General features: G+C 38.4%; 1 protein-coding gene across 13 annotated transcripts in view; it reads right to left on the reverse strand.

Annotated features, from left to right (window-relative positions):
* Positions 1–17,686, reverse strand: part of TJAP1 (tight junction associated protein 1) — a 60,160-nt gene that overhangs the window by 11,492 nt on the left and 30,982 nt on the right. For 9 of the 13 annotated variants that reach the window (XM_039342773.1, XM_039342770.1, XM_039342762.1 and 6 more), the window contains 4 exons: positions 9,641–9,799; positions 6,170–6,198; positions 2,366–2,527; positions 380–446 (listed from right to left, as the gene is read on the reverse strand). In XM_039342773.1, the coding sequence (XP_039198707.1) occupies positions 380–446; positions 2,366–2,527; positions 6,170–6,198; positions 9,641–9,766 (384 nt within the window). In that variant the 5' untranslated portion in view covers positions 9,767–9,799. Of the gene's footprint in view, positions 1–379; positions 447–2,365; positions 2,528–6,169; positions 6,199–9,640; positions 9,800–12,185; positions 12,827–13,547; positions 13,597–17,686 lie in introns of those variants that run through there. The other 4 variants (XM_039342763.1, XM_039342769.1, XM_039342772.1 and 1 more) reach the window with 3 other exon arrangements.

Here is a 17,686-nt window from a genome sequence, read left to right on the forward strand (position 1 = left end):
AAAGGAGAGAAAAAAAGCCATGAGTGTTATGAATGCACACAATATACAAATGTTGGCTCCACTCTTGACACCCCACAATTCATAACAAAACCATCCCACCCAGATTCTGCAATAAGCAGCACATAATGACTCCAAGACTCTTTTAAAAAGCTGCAGGACAAACTACAAATAGCTGTGTTACAGAAGAACCCAAAATACTGTTGCACAAAACACAAGACTTGGAAGCAATGCCCATTTTCATCAACTCTAGACTGAAATTCTACTCCAAATCTTGATTCATTGCATTTTAATATTACTATACAATACTAGCACCCTTTAAGATCTTTAAAACACTTAGACCTGTCCGTTCTACTCGTTACAAGGCCATACAATCACTTACCAGGGCATGCAGCTTCTCCTCCAAATCCTGATTTGTTCTTTGTGAAGCTGTGTAACTATTTTGCAGTCTGAGATATAAAAGAGTACCCATGTTACTGAATAGGCCCACCAGATATGATATATTATACAATGGACTGTGGTATGGTATTGTATTTACTGCATGCCTTAAACTTTGCCATGCTCAGGTATTTCATCTCCTGCATTAATCTGCAGGTAGCTTGAAAAAGGAGGTACAAAATTGGAGGGAGGGTATATGAATTGCGGGGGGAGAACAAGTTTGATAAGAGAAGATGATCAAAATTCACTCCAGTAAAAAAGCAGAAATGCTGAATACTATGATAAAGCTTTCAGAAAACACTCCCAATTCTGTATGGTAGAATACAGTTATCTGTCTCTCTCTTCATCACCTCATCTTCTCCCCATCTGTGAAGTTGCTATATTAGTAACTGTACATTTGTCTCCATTGCCCCAGTTTCTAAGTTGGTGATCCATGACTTATCTGTGTTTTCTAAGAACTGGATTCTCAGCTTGGTCTAAACTACTCTATCCAGGCCTAATAAATATTGATAGGCAATGAGAAAGGACCCTTTCCCCCTATAAAACATCACTTATGTCAGGGGTGTCAAACTCAATTTCATTGAGGGCCACATCAGCATTGCGGTTGCCCTCAGGGGGCCGGGTGGGTATGGCCAGGGTGGGTGCGGCCTGCTGAGTGGACGTGGATGGAGTAGGTGTGGCCTACTGGGTGGGCACGGTCACCTCTTCATCATTTGCGTCAAAGGTGCCTGTGGGGGCCTGGGCAGGAGTGGAACAGATCTGAGGATCTCTGGCAGAAAGGGGGGGGGCAGGGCAGAGCCCATCAAGCCAGATATGTGAAATAGGCGAGGGCCATTTGCTGGCCACTTCCAGGTGATGATGCATTTCTTCATTCCTCACAAAGGGTGACACCTCCCCAGCATGCACCCACGGGGTAGAGCCGACACAGCAGGGGCTGGTTCCTCGCTGTTTCCAGATGGCCTTGTGGGGCTAAGACTGAATGCATTTCAGCATAGATGGCCACCACAAAATAGTACATTGGCTCCCGGCCAGCCTGGGCCAGGGCCAAGGCAGCGGGGGCCGTTCCCTCATTGTTTCCAGGATGGCTTCGCGGGCCACATGAAACCACTTTGCGGGCCGCATCCGGCCCCCGGGCCTTGTGTTTGCCATGTCTGACTTATGTCAACAACTTTCATAGGCATATCAAAACTCTAGATGAGTGTTTCTCAACACTGGCAGCTTGAAGATGTGTGGACTTCTAGAATTCTGGCTGGGGAATTCTAGGAGTTGAAGTTCACACATCTCCAAGTTGCCAACATTGGGATACGGTGATCTAGACAGATGCAAATAAAATGTGATATATCCCAACAGATATTACTGATTTCAAGATTCAACGCCAAATGAGACAATATAGCCATCATCTTGGGGAGTCATGGGGAGACATTTTGATTGGGCGCATGTCTTTCACACTATTCAGTAAAGCTGATTTCGTTCTCTGTTTCTGGCTCCCTATGGCTGTCTTCAGTTATTAACCAAGGTATTAAAAAGTCTGACCAAAGAGTCTCTATGCAATACTTACAATATAGCTCTGTAAATCTATGGGTCTTACATAACACTAAGCTATCCAATAGCAAGCCAAAATGCTATAGGGGAAAAAAAATCCAGCTTTATAAGTGGTGTCTGCACACCTCAGGAAACACATTTCATATAGAACTATTTCCCTGTACATAATGATCTAAAGAGAATATAGAAGTCTTTGGCTTTCCAGATGTTCTTAAACAACTACTATGAAGAACAGTAACCAGGAGCTATTAAGAGTTGTAGCTGAACAACACCTGGAAAGCCAAAGGTTCCCCTGACTTCATTTGCAGTATTTCTACAAATGGCAGAGTATGTTAAAATATATTGCAGAATGAGCTAAGCACTACCTGATGTTCTAAAAGTCACCTACCTACGGAATTTGTCTTTAAATTTTTCTAGTTCTTCTCGATTTTGGCCCAATTCCATCTCCAGATAGTCTTGCCCAGACTCCAACTCCCTCTCCATTGCTTCCATTTTGTTGGTGACATAGGCCAAACGTCGACGTAGCTCCTCATTGTCATGCTGCAACAATCTAAGGTACAAAAATCAGCAACTTATTTCCAATTAAACTACAGGAAGCTTCGCTGCCAATATATCAATGTGCATCTGAGCGAAGTTCAATTGTATTCCTGGAATCTGGAAAGTTGAAACAAGATAAACGCACAAAATGTAGCTTCAATTGTCAATTAATTGTCACTATATAAACTGAAATTTGCTTAGAACAACTGACCAATTATATCCTACGCCCAAGACGCCCAAACCATCGTCACTTCTACAAAATATCCAAAAGTCCTGTGGATAGAAAACTGATAGCTTCAAGTTCAAATTTTCCTATACAGGATAGTCAAAACCAAAGGAGGGGAAATCCATCATTTGGTAAGCGAGGAAAGGAATCACAGAATCATGGAAGTGAAAGGCCCAATGATCATCTTGTCCAACCCTCTGCAAAATGCATGAAAAGCAATTAAATTACCCTCAAGAAGCCACGTCCTCTTAAAAATCTAACCAGTAACAGAAAACCCACAACCTCCATAGGAAAAACATTCCACTGCTTGTCAGATCTTACTATCAAAAGTTGGTGCTTATATTTACGCAAGTTTCAAGAGGCTGACACCTGTAACCATTATTTTTGGTTCCCATTTTTATGACAATGGAAAATATCACCTGATTATCTTCTCTATAGCACCTTTTAATATCTCCCTTCAGTCTTTTTTCTTTCTGGTTGAACATCCAAAGTTCCTTCAGTCTGTACTCTAGTCTCTATAACATCTTTGTCACTCTCCTTTGAACCTATTCTAAATTATCAATAACTTTTCTGGAAATGTGGTCCCAGAATCATACATGCTACTGCAGATGTGGACTCATAAGTGTGTAGTAGAGGGGAATAAGGACTTCACACATCTTTGATATAATGCTCTTCCAAAAACTTGTTAGCTTGTTGACAAAGAATACACACATTCTCCTTTATAGTGCTTTCAAGCCAACAACACTCATCTTTTAGGCATGTCATGTATTTTTCCTCCCTAAATATAATAACTTACATTTTTCCCTTTTGAAGAACAACTTGCTTCTTTTCAGTCCAGCCTTCTAATTTGTTCAAATTAGACTGCAATCTTATTCAGTCACCCAGGATTTTAGCCAGATCTTCCAATTTTGTGTCCTCTACAAATTTAGTAAGCAGCCCATCGATCTCATTATCCAGATTTCTAATAAAAATGCAGAATAATACTGACTGCAAGATAGATTTCAGTAGTTACTGCTTTGTAACCTGATGTAGAACCCTTCAAGCTGATTGCTTGAGCACAGATGGCCATCTGGTGTAGACCAATCTTATGCAGTGCTATCCAAATTATACTTTTTAATACTTGTCACAATGAATGCCATATGGAATCTTGTCAAAAGGCTTGCTGGAATTGAGGCAGGCTATATCCACAGCATGGACAGCTAAAATAATTGACTTGCAAAGGAGATGAGATCTGTTTCACATGACCTAGTTTTATAAAAAGGTTGGCGTAACAATTGCAGTATTGTCTTTAAAATGGTTACTATCTGCCCAAACATCTTTCCAGGTAATGATGTTAGGCTTACTTAAGCTAAGGAAGTCAGAAGGCAGTAGTCAGTGGAATATTATATTAGTATGTCTGTGATGGTTAAAAATGTGTGTGTATGTGTGTGTGTGTGTGTGTGTGTGTGTGTGTGTGTGTGTGAGAGAGAGAGAGAGAGAGAGAGAGAGAGAGAGAGAGAGAGAGAGAGAGAGAGAGAGAGGAGAGGGAGGGAGGGAGGGAGGGAGGGAGGGAGGGAGGGAGAGGGAGAGAATTCCTAAAATGTGAAATACAAAAGTATATGATTTGCAGCAATTGCTTTCCTAGGCAGATTTTTGTGACTGGTTTTATTTGCCACAGGAGCTCTTTGGGTAAGCTGACTCAGCCTTCCATTCTTCCAGGGCAGTAAAATGAGGACCCATATAATTGGGGGCAATATGCTGAGGGCTGTAAAGCACTACGGGGGTGGTATATAAGGCTAAGCACTATTGCTATTGCTATTTGGGTAGTGCTGAAGATATTTTTCAAAATAACTAGTATGTTATCAGACCAGAAAGTAAGATGAACAAAATTTGGGATAGATTTAGGATCAAAAACAGTGTGCAAGATCAGGTAAATCTAATGCACAGAATGAAGAATCCCACAAGACTGTTTTAAGGAGCAAGCCCTTCTGGGCACCCGACATGAGCAAATGTGAGCAACTTGCTTTGGGAAGGGAAGGAAAATTCCATGCTCGATCATTACTCTACTACTCTACAGACGGGGAGTTTAATTCGAAAAAGTAGGTCACCCACCTATGCAAGAAGCTCCTTCTTAGTTTACAGCCTTTAGATTAAGCATATCAGCCAGATGGGGCTAGATAGCTCAGGTATCCTCCACTGGAAGTTGAAACTCACTCAATAATTTATGTGTTCCCAGGGAAAACAAATAATGTTGCGGGAAGGAAAATCACCGTCCCATTTTTACCTTGACTTGGGTGTTCGTATTAAGAAAACTATCCATTTCTAGGTCATCAAATAAATCTCTAGATCAGTGGTTCTCAACCTTTTTAATGCCGCGACCCCCCAACCGGTCGTAAGTCGAGGACTACTCAACTGGTGCAGCACCGTTTGCAGAATGGGACTTTTGGCAGGCTCAGCAGGGCAGAGACAGCCTGGACAATTCCTATTGGCTTTGGAAAGCCAATAGAATTAGACTCTATTCAAGAGAGTCTAGTCTATTGGCTTTCAAAAGCCAATAGAATAAAAGGGAGTAGCACAGCTAAGGAAAAGGGGGAAAAAATGGCAGACTGCATTGTTTGGCGACTCCCGTGAAATGGTCGTTCGACCCCAAATGGGGCCCCGACCCACAGGTTGAGAACCACTGCTCTAGATGAAGATGTAGCAATATTCACATATTGGCTTTGGAAATACTGATGCATGAGGGTTATGTTGCCATGTCCGTACATTTACATCTATGTAGACATCCTCTACAACAGTGGTTCTCAACCTTTCTAATGCCGCGACCCCATAATACAGTTCCCCATGTTGTGGTGACCCCCAACCACTTATACATCACCGGGTGCCAGGGGCGTGGCCAAAGAAAAGGGGAAAAAATGGCGGACAGCCTTGTTTGGCGACCCCCGTGAAATGGTCGTTCGACCCCAAATGGGGTCCCGACCCGCAGGTTGAGAACCACTGCTCTACAAAGATTCAATCATTCCGTTAGTGTAGTTCATCATAGGCTTATCATCTGCAAATATTTTACCCACTAAATTTTCCAAAAACAACATAAAATAATATTTTCAAGCCACATAAATAGATGATCAAACTTAGAATGGATATTGTTCTTAAACTAGCCCATTATAGCAGCACGAAGACAGAGATAACACTGGAGTTTTCACTTAATACCGCTACAGCTGGGTTTCTGTGAAGAGCAGCTTTGGCAGTTTAAGCTCAAGTCAGCCATTATCAGCTCTACAACAATCACTTTTGCCAGACTGTTAAAGTTAAACATTAGTTCTTTTTAAGCATATTAAAAAGTTAACAGAGGAAAACACTATTCCACAACATCAGGAAACAAGCACAGATAATATAACTTGAAACAGAAGAACTACAAACAACTATGGAACAAAAAAGGTCCAGGATACTTACTTTATCCTATCTGCATCTGTCAAGGGCTCCTACAAAAAAATAAATAAAAGGAAACAGAATCAAGGTTTAATTAAAAATATGAACAGGTTACCAGAATATCAAAACTAAACCAGGGGTAGGCAACCTTGGCTCTTTTATGACTCGTGGACTTCAACTCCCAGAGTTCCTGAGCCAGCCATGCTGGCTCAGGAATTCTGGGAGTTGAAGTCCACGAGTCATAAGAGAGCCAAGGTTGCCTACCCCTGAACTAAACCATACAAATGCTAAATGGAAAAAATAAGAGCCAATTCGGCGTAGTGGTTGAAGGTATCAAGTCTTGAAACCAGGAGACTCTGCATTCTACGCCTGCCTGAGGCATGAACTCAGCTGAGCCAATCGCTCTCTCAGCCCCAGGAAGCAGACAATGGCAAACTACGTCTGAAATCTTGCCAAGAAAACTGCAGGGACTTGTGCAAGCAGGCGCCAGAGAAAAAGACCAATCTGAACATCAGATTTCTGGTGAAGCCACAAATATTTTTGAGAAACTGCTTACATTAGGCCACAACTGTGGTTATGAAGGGAGGACAATTTGAATTAAGAACACAGAGTATTCTGAACAGTTCTCTCAATCACAAAGGTTATTATACAAAATAGTATTTAGGAATTGTTTTATGGCAATTAATTAAGTCAAAACACAGATTGACTTAAGCTTTCCATTTGTTTGTTTCCTTTTACACCACAAGCTATTCTACATTCAATGTGTCACTATGTTGTTTTAGAAAGTTAGCAAAATGCTATGTTGTGCCATAAATCAGTGCCCATTACTCTAGCAACCCTATCAACAAAAAAAATTAAGATAAATGATATTGCCATCAAAGACTTAGAACATTCTTTACCAACTCCATTTTACAGAAAGGATAGTCTTCACAACAAACTTAAGATATTTTAGGCCAGCAGAAATGAAACCATCTAAATTCATCCTCTAAATGTTATGGTTTGATAGGAATTTGAATCCAGATGTTCTCAATTGGTCAAATGTCATAACTTAGTATTTCTATTTAATTTTACTTCATAATTATCTTTCGAGATTTGGAAAGCTCTGAATCAGAAACCCTCAGTAGTCCTAACTTTTAACTATCATGGTTTCCAGTTGCTCCTTTTGTCTATGGAGATTCTCAGTCATCCAAGTTATGGTTGTCCCAAAGGTGCTTTTTCAAAAGGCAAATGGATTTTCTTTGTTTTTCCTTGAAGAAGTTTCACTTCTCATCCAAGAAACTTCTTCGATTCTGACTGAATGGTGGAGCATGTAAATATAAACCCTTCCATCCTCCACCATTCTGTCAGATCTGAAGAGGTTTCTTGGATGAGAAGCAAAACAACTTCAAAGAAAAACAAGGTCCAGTTGTCTTTTGAAAAAGCACCTTTGGGATAATTGCTCCTTCTCGTCTTGCTCATTGCTACTTTTGTCACATTTGTCACATAAAGAGTTGTCAAAAAAGTTATTCCACACTTTTTATTCTTTTATTCTCACAGCATTTGAATCAGAGGGAAAGGTGACCAATCAGATAGTAAGAAAGAGCAGGCATACAAAACTATGACAACGCAAGAAAAAAAGTCATTTAGAAGTCCCCATATCTTCTTAAATCTGATACCAGAAATTAGAGAATCTTCTGTTAGAGCATTTAACTTAAGAATCCTTTTCCTTAGAGAAAGGAATGGAAGATCTCAAGAACAACACTTAGATGAAATTGTGCATTTATTAGGCTGTCTGACCCAGTAAGTAAATGGCAGCAGATGCATTTAGTCTTTTAAGCTATAACTTTGCAATCTTGCAATCAGATAACAAACAACAGCAGCAGGATTTATTGTGTTGCTATTCAAATTAATGCAAAAGAGGTCCCCTAAACGGACCATGGCAATAAAGGTACGAAAAAATGCCTTGAAAAAAAACAAACCAAAGCAATCTAAATTTGAACATAAAGGGATATGATTGGAAAGTTCCCATTTAAGCAAATGGGCTGAGTTTCCTTATTGCATAATTATCTCTTTCCACAGAGACAGGGCTAAAAAGTTTGATAATAAGTCCTCAACTGAGGAATGAGGGAAAAGCCCCCTTCTGATGCTTATTGCTATAACAAGTATGTGTTTAAGTGCAAAACTGGTTACTTATCCCCTCTTTTTAAGCTCCTACCTTGTCCATAGCTAAGCTGAAAGAAAGAGAAATTCTAAGTGGTATACTACCAGTCTCCTGTTGCCAACACAAGTGAGGAGAGGATCTCTTTTTCTCCTCCAGGTAACCTCAATTCAAATTGGCACGTGGCCAGGTGGACTGCAAGTACATAGCAAGTATTCACTTTGGTCCTGCCTTGTATCCATCCCTCCCACCTGCTAAGATATTTTCCATGAGCATAGATGCTGTTGCTTAAAAGATACTGTTGACAAACTCAATTCCACTAGGTACTGCAACTGATATTGACACAAATCCACCACCTCTTTCTCCACAGACCAAAGCTTCTCTGTGCTGTCCTTCCTCACTAGAGCAAGCTTTCTCCTTTGTCTAGGTGTCCTGTCCATCTCCTCTGGAGGCTTCCTATTGCAGAATATTATTTCAAGGCCCTCTCGCCTCCATTCTTCTCTTCTCTTAACTAGACAAGGGCTTTTCTTAGTGATCTGCTTAGTGCTCTCAAGCAGGCTTTCTTTCTGCCCTTTTTGTGTGGAACATTTAGAAACTGTGAAAGACTTCTGGATTCTTTCTTCTCCACTATCTTCATCCCCAGAAGGCAAATAGACAGGACTCAGGACTCTGTGGGTGATCTCATCCAGGAACTTTGAGAACTGTCTTTTTTTGTCTTTTTGTCGGCCAAACTCCGAAGAGCTAATATTGTGGCATTCTGATGCATGCCTATCATGACTCTTGAGGCAAGGTTGAGGGTCATTATACTGTTGTGATTGGTGGCTTTGGGTCAGGGTTTCTACTGAGTTGAATGTTCCCAAGTTTTGAGGCTGCACATTCAGCATCTTTGTCTGCTTCAAGATGCCTTTGAGAGGAAGGTGAGTGGTTGGAATATGGATTTTCCTTGGTGCCAGTACCTCAGCAGGTTCTTTGAACATAAGAGAACGTTGTAAACTTCTACTTTTCAAGGAGCAGATTGGCTTTTGGCCTTCATCCCCAGAAGCCATTAACGTCTCCACACTCTGGCACATGAACTTACTGAGCCACCTTTGGCTAGGATACTGAGAGTATTTCATACTCTGTTTCTCTACTTTCCAGCTGGGAAGTACGGCAGAAGACAGATTCCAACTCTTCAGGTTTAGTTCTGCTTGGCATCCTGCTACTTTCTTGTCACTACTTGATTCCAAAGACAAGGAAGGAAAGTTAACATTGCAAATCTCATCATACCCATCCACCTGCTGTTTAAGGTTATCTGTCCTGATACAGCTGAACCCCTTCTGCAGATACACCAGATCCTTAACTGCCTTGATTTCAGTTACCTGATTCTGCTCTGCCAAAATCACACCATCATATTCATCACACAGAATGGGCAGCTCATGATGAATCTCACGATGTTGTGGTGGAGCCTTACGGTAAGGCTTCTTGGAAGGTACTGTGCTTGTCATTGTCCTTCTTGCTTGATTTTTACCACAGGTCACCTGCCAACAGCAGAAATTATAAAAAAAGTCATAGATGTCCCAGAAAGCCAAGTATGTTTTCGCGAGATAATAAAAAATCTGCTGATTCACAATAGCCACATAATCCGAGAACAGAGGAAACAAGCAGGCCAGAGTGTGGGAATAGTAACTGCATTATAAAGAAAGAGCAGAAGAAAAAACACAGCAGTGTCAGTCCAGCTAGTGAGCGCAAAAGCAGGTTCATCCTCTCTCTGCGTGCGATGTCCACATTCATACACACACACATGGCACGTGTCCAGATTATATATAGCATATGAGAACAAACCTTGGAGCAAAATATTGATTGGGCTCTTTAGGAAAGGCCAAAAATGTTACAAGCAACAGTGACAAACTAGACAGGAGCTATTGATCTCATGCTGTCAGAGCCAACAATGACAACAGAGAATAAGCTGCAGATATTAAATATAAAACAAGCTGGAATAATTGTATGCTTGAATCAATTAAAGGCAAATTATTTTTGAATGAGAGAAGGACACATACAGCCCAAAGAAACATCCACTGTTAATTATTCCTCAAAAGCCAAGGGCAAAGCCAAAAACAGATCCTAAATGAAAAAGGCAGGCAGTTCTAAAACTGAACTTGGTCATTCATACAATAGATATCAGAGTAATGATCAACAAGTATAATAAAAATAGCCCTGCATCCATACAATGCACTAAAAATAAGTACTATCATACAGCAAACATGTAAATTGCAGAAAGCATACAGCAGGATAGGCTTCACCTATGCAGCAGTACAGTTCATCTACAAATGATAAATCAATTCCCCCCGTATATTTGGGTCTTTTCCCGTGTAAGATTAAGAGTATTTTGGCGACGTTTTAACCTACTCTCAAAAACTCAGTCAAAAAAGAGGAATCAACTTCTTCCCTGGTCCAACACCTTAAAATCACAGGACATGAAAATGACTTTAAAAAGACCAGAACTATCGCCAAAACTGAACACTTTAATAACAGAATAATCAGAGAAGCCATCGAGATAGAAAAACGCCCACACAGCATGAACAAACGAGATGATACCTCCTGCCTACCAGCCATTTGGAAACCCACCCTTATTGAAAAACGAGTCCCTAACACAAAGAATGACACCAGACCCACACTCACGAAAGCCACACAGGATGTCACCACCACACGTCCACGAAAAAAGCAAACCCAAACCCACACCGATGATGAGGTACGACCACAAACCAGAAGCCAGACCACAGCTGCACCATTAGCCACTTTAAACCCCTCCAATCCATACATGAAGCAAACTGACACCCACCGTGAAGATGAGGCACGACCACGAACGCGAAGCCAAACAATAGCAATGCAGCTCACCATCTCACATCCCCCTGCAACTCAGACTAACCTGAGCACAACAAAGCCCCACCCAAACAGAACACTCCCCCAACCAATCAGAGCACAGCCAACCCCCCATCCAATCAGAACACACCTCCATCCAATCAGAACACAGCCAAGCTCTCATCCAATCAGTTCATACCCCCACTGGCAGTTAAAAGGAAGAAACAGTTATGATCACACATTGTTCCTAGAAGCACGAAGCCGAAAACACCAACCTGAAGATGACGAATGAGACTTCGTCGAAACGTCGCCAAGACACTTCCAATTTGACGCGGGAGAAAACCCGAATAACCAAAGACCTACATACAAACACCCGCAAAAACCTCAGAAAACATATATATATATCTATATATATCTATATATATCTATATATATATATATATATATATATATATATATATATATATATATATATATATAGAGAGAGAGAGAGAGAGAGAGAGAGAGAGAGAGAGAGAGAGAGAGAAACACCCGCAAAAACCTCAGAAAACATATATATATATATAATATATAGAGAGATAGAGAGAGAGAGAGAGAGAGAGAGAGAGAGAGAGAGAGAGAGAGAGAGAGAGAGAGAGAGAGAGAGAGAGAGATCTTGTATCTGATCTGCTAAATTAGGCTTTCACTATCTGTGATATAGCAAAGACAATATTTAAGTTACTGTACTACCAGATGGCACAACAAGCTTGTCAGCAAAGACAAGGTGTATCTATTCCCCTTTGGAAACCAGGCAGGCTGGCTTCAAGCCAGTATGGCCATGATAATCTTCCCAGAGTATTCAAGGATGTAGTAGCCTATCTCTATCATCTCTATTTCTATCTCTATCTATAGTATATTTATCTATATTGCACTTAAAGGGTATATAGATGTTATTCTGTGTACTATCATCATCCAGGAGCAATACAGAATTGTTTACTGATAACAACTACAAGCAGAACTCACTTATTCCAGTTCATACTAACATAGAAATTAATAGCATAAATATGATTGATAAGATTGACATACTTATCTTGTAAAATAAAGGCAAAGCATTCTAAGAAACTGACAAGGAGTGCTCATAGCAAAGATCAGTAAGGTCAGAAGAGGCTGAAAAAAACCCCAAATATAGTAAATCAGATAACACTTTGCAGAAAGGAGCTTATCTCCTTTGCAAACAAGCAGTTTCTTGTCTATTTCCTCCTGTACAAGGAATTTATGTCTTGAGCCAACAATGCAATAAGATTTAGTACTCATAAGGGCTTTGCAATCCTCAAGAACTGGCATGTTGCAATGCTTGGTTAAAGCAGACCAAGAGGTAAAAAAGGATATAGGAAGGAACACAGAATCTCCAAAAAAATTCACTCTGTGTAGCATCTAGACTCTTCCAAATTAAACAGAAATGTGAATGAAGCCATATTATTGCTTCTGTCCCTGTTTCCATAAATACCTGTATAAACCAAGGTATGTTACTGTATATTAGAAACAGTATTTTATTGTAACTATATAAACATAAGAAAACTGAACTTAGCAGCAGCCTCTGAGAGAAAACTAGTAAGCTTAAAGTGGGAAAGAAATAGAATAACATAGAATAAAGAAGAATAAAGTATAATAATAATAATGAAAAATCACTAAAAGCAAAAATCATGTGTCTGCATAATTTCTGGAAGAAAGCTGTGTTAGCAAAAAGCTGTATTAACAGTACATGAATGACCTAATGCATATTTAGAAACATTGTTTAAAAGTAAAAACTGCCTTCATTGTATTCCCATGAGAAATGGACCTAACGTGTGAGAAACTATCTGAATGTTACACAAAGTAGATTCCATATATAATGTAAGATTCCATCTATGCTTCCTTTGTTCCTGAGAAAAAGAAACCTATAAAGCTTTAGTTTAGACCCTCCCCCTTGTTCAGAAATTTGCTGATTGTAAATCACGTCTGAACCTTTGCACAAAAATAAACCTCTCTTTCACCCTTGGAATTCGTAAAAGTCTTTTATTTTTTAAGGCTTTTATTTTTCCACAAGAAGCTGACGATCCATAAGAATTTGAGAAGAATGAAAAAAAACTTTGGGCTATTTCTCCCATCTTTTAATTCCACTATTTAAAAAACAAAGATTTTATTTTATTCACAAATTGTTAGAAATTTCATATAATTAAAATGGCTATAAATTCACTCTTTAAAGTATAATTGAAAAAAACATATCTTATACATAGCATTTTTCTAAAACTTAACAAGGATTTGCATTATGAGAGTCACAAAAGCGATGACTCTTGGTATCTGAAGTCTGTCTTGAGAAAGCCTTTCTCCATGTCAATATTTCACATAGTAGGAAGGATCCTGGTTTAGTAATAAGATCACATACTTTTTAGTCTATGATGCACTCACCAATTAAAAGGATCAGCCGCCCATGATAGGAAATACAGTACTGGAATAGCTGAAATTAATATAGACAATAATGGAGATAAGAGGGCTCTGAGTTAGCTGAACAAATACTGTGATCTAGTACAATGTAGCTTCTTTGGTTCATCTCCCTCATATCAGGAACAACATGAAGCCTCCTTGAAGAAATAACTGAAATGGAATCTTACGTACAGAGGTGCAATCCTCAGGTTATACGAGACTTATAGGCAATGCTCATAGCTATGTAATGGATACACTGAAATACCTACCAATCTGGGTTCTGATCTGAAGTCTGAAAAAGGCACTCAATCCAAGGATCTAAGAATTGGGGGAAAAAACAACTCCTCTACCTCAAATGTTCCAGCTTGAGGAACCTGCACTTCTGTCGTTTTAAAGCACTCCCAACATTGAAGTAGCAGAACACCCTCTGATCTAAAGTACTTTACTCATGACCGGAAATATTCTGTGATCCAAACAGGACTTTAAGGGTTCCTTCATTTTGCAAAGTTTAATGTTTGTTACAACTGGAAGATAAGGAAATATCTTACAAAATTAAGCTGTGATTGAGACCAAACTATATCCAGCCATGAATATGACCAGAGTGGAAAATAAGCCTTTACACATCAACAAAATAAGAAGGGAAAATTATATTCTGAGATGCCTAAAGTAAAGATTTCATTTTCAAACTTTTTTGTTTGGGTTTTTTTTTGGGGGGGAGGAGTTATACAGTGTGGTGATGTTCAAGCATTTTATTGCATAAAATATGGATCAAGTTTTAAGGGGTGGTCTCCCATCAAAGACCACTTGTGATGCCATTTCTTATTTTTTTTAAAAAAAAAAATTGAGGTTTTGAGGTACAATCTTCCCATCTTCCTTGCCGTGTATCCAAAGACCTTGAAAGCAATCTGCACAAATAATAGCTTAGAACTGCCATACATTGTATTCTAAAAATGTTATTTATCAATAACATTTGCTCCAAACTTAAATATGGTACATTTGCAAATGACACTGAAAAGATTAACTAGAAAGACCTAAAGCTCCAAAATTAATAGAACAGGAAGTCAGCAAGGTTTGTACTAGGCTAGAAAGCTGCTGAAACAAGTCTTATAGTTGCCCTGCTGTTGGCCTTGCCCCAACAAGTTTGTTGGCCCCTTTCCTTACTACAGTGTTTTTTTGGGCCTCAATGAGTACAGAATAAATAATCTCACAATAGCACAGCTGGGGGAAGAGCAGCTCAAAAAAGGACTTGCTATGTTTTGCAATTCCATAGAAGTAAAGAAAAACTTTCTCAATATCTTGTTTTAAAATGAAACAAGAGATCTATCTTATGTATGAGGAGGAAAGCAGATATAAAAACTATTCTGGTTAATTCCTTCTCTAAATCTCAGTTTATATCTGCCAGGATTTTCTATACTTCATGGTGTGAGTAGCCCCTGAGATTAATAGACTATAAATAATTCCTAATTATTTATTAGCAAATCTTAAAACACATTGTGAAAAGCCATTTTATGAGGATTATTATTAACTTCTTGATCTATTACGGAAATGTCTGGAAACAAAGTAAATGCAAGTGGTAGAAAAGCCCAAGTGAAAACCAATGTATTAAAGGTTATTATCAAACCTTTGCTACAAGATATGATTTCCACTAATATTATATTATTTATCACCATTATATCTATACTGTGCAGTGGAGCTTCTTCTAATAGCTGGTGGATTTCCCAGTCTATCTATCATAGGGAAACAAGTTAGCCTTCACTGAATTTTGTTTAATATATACTAAACAAGTTGATAGTAGGGCTAGTTGTATGGTTTTTATTGTACAAATAACAAAGATTGGTCAATCAGTGCATTTGGCATGGTATTTGGTTTTTCTTTTAACTTTAAATTTAATGCAATGATTTTAATCCTACTTAAAGGACTTAAATTGGTTCTAGAAGGAAAAAAAATCATGATCTTGGTTATTCTGTTATCATATCATGCAAGGTGCCATACTGTCTTTCATTCCTAGCATTTAAACTAAGCAAAATAGCAACACATGGCACCATTTTCCTATTCTGCTAGTTTAAATCTCTGGGATCAGTGAAGAATTAGCCTATATTCTAAAGTATGTGATTGACAGGGAATTTATTTCACTGAGAAGCTACCTTTACTCTCTTTTAAATAAGGTTCATTTGTTTGTTTATTGTTTGTGTAATAATTCAAGCCACTCCTTGACATCTGCCAATCAAAATGCTGCCAATTAATTTTACAGCTCAGCAGAGATGTACCAAAAAGCCATCCCTGGTATTGTTGTTGTTAGTTGCGAAGTCGTGTCCGACCCATCGCGACCCCATGGACAATGTTCCTCCAGGCCTTCCTGTCCTCTACTATCTTCTGGAGTCCATTTAAGCTCACACCTACTGCTTCAGTGACTCCATCCAGCCACCTCATTCTCTGTTGTCCCCTTCTTCTGTTGCCCTCAATCTTTCCCAGCATTAGGGTCTTCTCCAGTAAGTCCTTCGATCCCTGGTATAATGCCTATCTATGTCAACAGTCTTGTTAAACTAGAAAAAAATAGTCTTGTTGAACTAAAATGGAAATGATTTTATAATGCAAAGAGAATAATCACAAATGATATAAAGGTCATGTCAGGATTCATCATACAATTTTTGCAAAAAGAACATTAAATAAAATTTTATTTTGTAGTCAAAAGAAAATGTTTGTACTCTTGTTAGTACTGTATGCTTTCAAAGCTTTTGATGACTTAAGCTGATATTATTGCTATAAAAAGCTACAGTCTGAAAATCCTTTATGAGTGTTCTTAATTCAAATATAAGCAGCTCAAAAGCCATTGTTTAGGGAAATAACAGGACGTCAAAAAGTTTAGTCTGTTTAGGGGAATAGAGAAAAGGATTCTTTTCCTTCCAACTGGATCACTAGCTAGTTTAATAAAAGCAGCAATGAAAATAAAAAGAAATAAGTTAAACAAATAATCAATACAAAAACAAATGAACCATACATATAAATTGCTTTTTATATTTAAGACTTTTAGCCCCTCTAAGTTTTTTTAAAAATTATTTATTAAATTTATGCTACCCATCTCGCTGTCAAGTAATTCTGAGCAGCTGTTGGATATTGGATACTTCCATGAGTAATTAGGTTTATATAAAAAACCAGAAAACTCAGGATATTTTAAATTAAATACTTGGCTGGAGAAACAGGAAAAAGTTAAAAATTTTGCCCCATTGCACCACTTAGACTTTTTAATCTTTTGGATGCATTGACTAAAAAATAAATCTGAAATGCAAAAACATATTATCATTTAATTCAAAGAATTAAAATGGTAAGAAACTGGGGAAAAAATTAAGTCACTACTTCTTGATTAGACTCTCTCCTTTAAATCACCACCTGTTGTCTTATTTCAAATGCTGTCAAACACCCTTAATAAAATGAAAAAAGTAATAAAAATGTATCTACAATAATAAAAAAAAACTAGATTTAGCAAAATAAAAACTAAAAATGGCATTAAGCTATTAAAACTAAGGAATTCAAAATCTCTAATTTTCTTTGAGAATAGCTTCTTATAAAGCAATTTGTTTCCATCAAATAAATTCAGGGGTAGGCAACCTTGGCTCTTTTATGACTCATGGACTTCAACTCCCAGAATTCCTGAGCCAGCTTTATCTGGCTTTTCCATAGGCTTGGTGCCCATGGGCAAAAATATTTGTTCACCTTACTTATACATGATTGCATCTATAGAGCTTCCTTTTCTGATGATTCAAATGGGTATCACAAATCTGTTCAACAGAAATATGAATGGTTTTTCCTTAAAAATCATCATTCAGGACAAAACTTTGCATAAAATGCCAAGTATCTTTGAGATTTATTGTGTCTCTCTTTCAAAAGGAACTAAAGGCCTGGTATCTATAATATACAAGTGGAAACACAGTACAGAATAGTATTTACTGTAAAAGCATATGGGAAATAAATTAGGGCAGGCACATTTAAATTCACCTTGGGGAAAATACCTGCTTCTACACACACCCCTTATAAATTCAAATTAAAAAACAGGAAGAATATGCAATCCAAAATATTAATTAATGATATTGCCTCCACTATTACACTATATATTCTATCAGGTCTCT

The sequence above is a fragment of the Crotalus tigris genome, unplaced genomic scaffold (genome assembly GCF_016545835.1).
Source record: "Crotalus tigris isolate CLP2741 ecotype Arizona unplaced genomic scaffold, ASM1654583v1 scf7180000017812.1200847, whole genome shotgun sequence".
In the NCBI taxonomy this organism is placed as follows: Eukaryota; Metazoa; Chordata; class Lepidosauria; order Squamata; family Viperidae; genus Crotalus; species Crotalus tigris.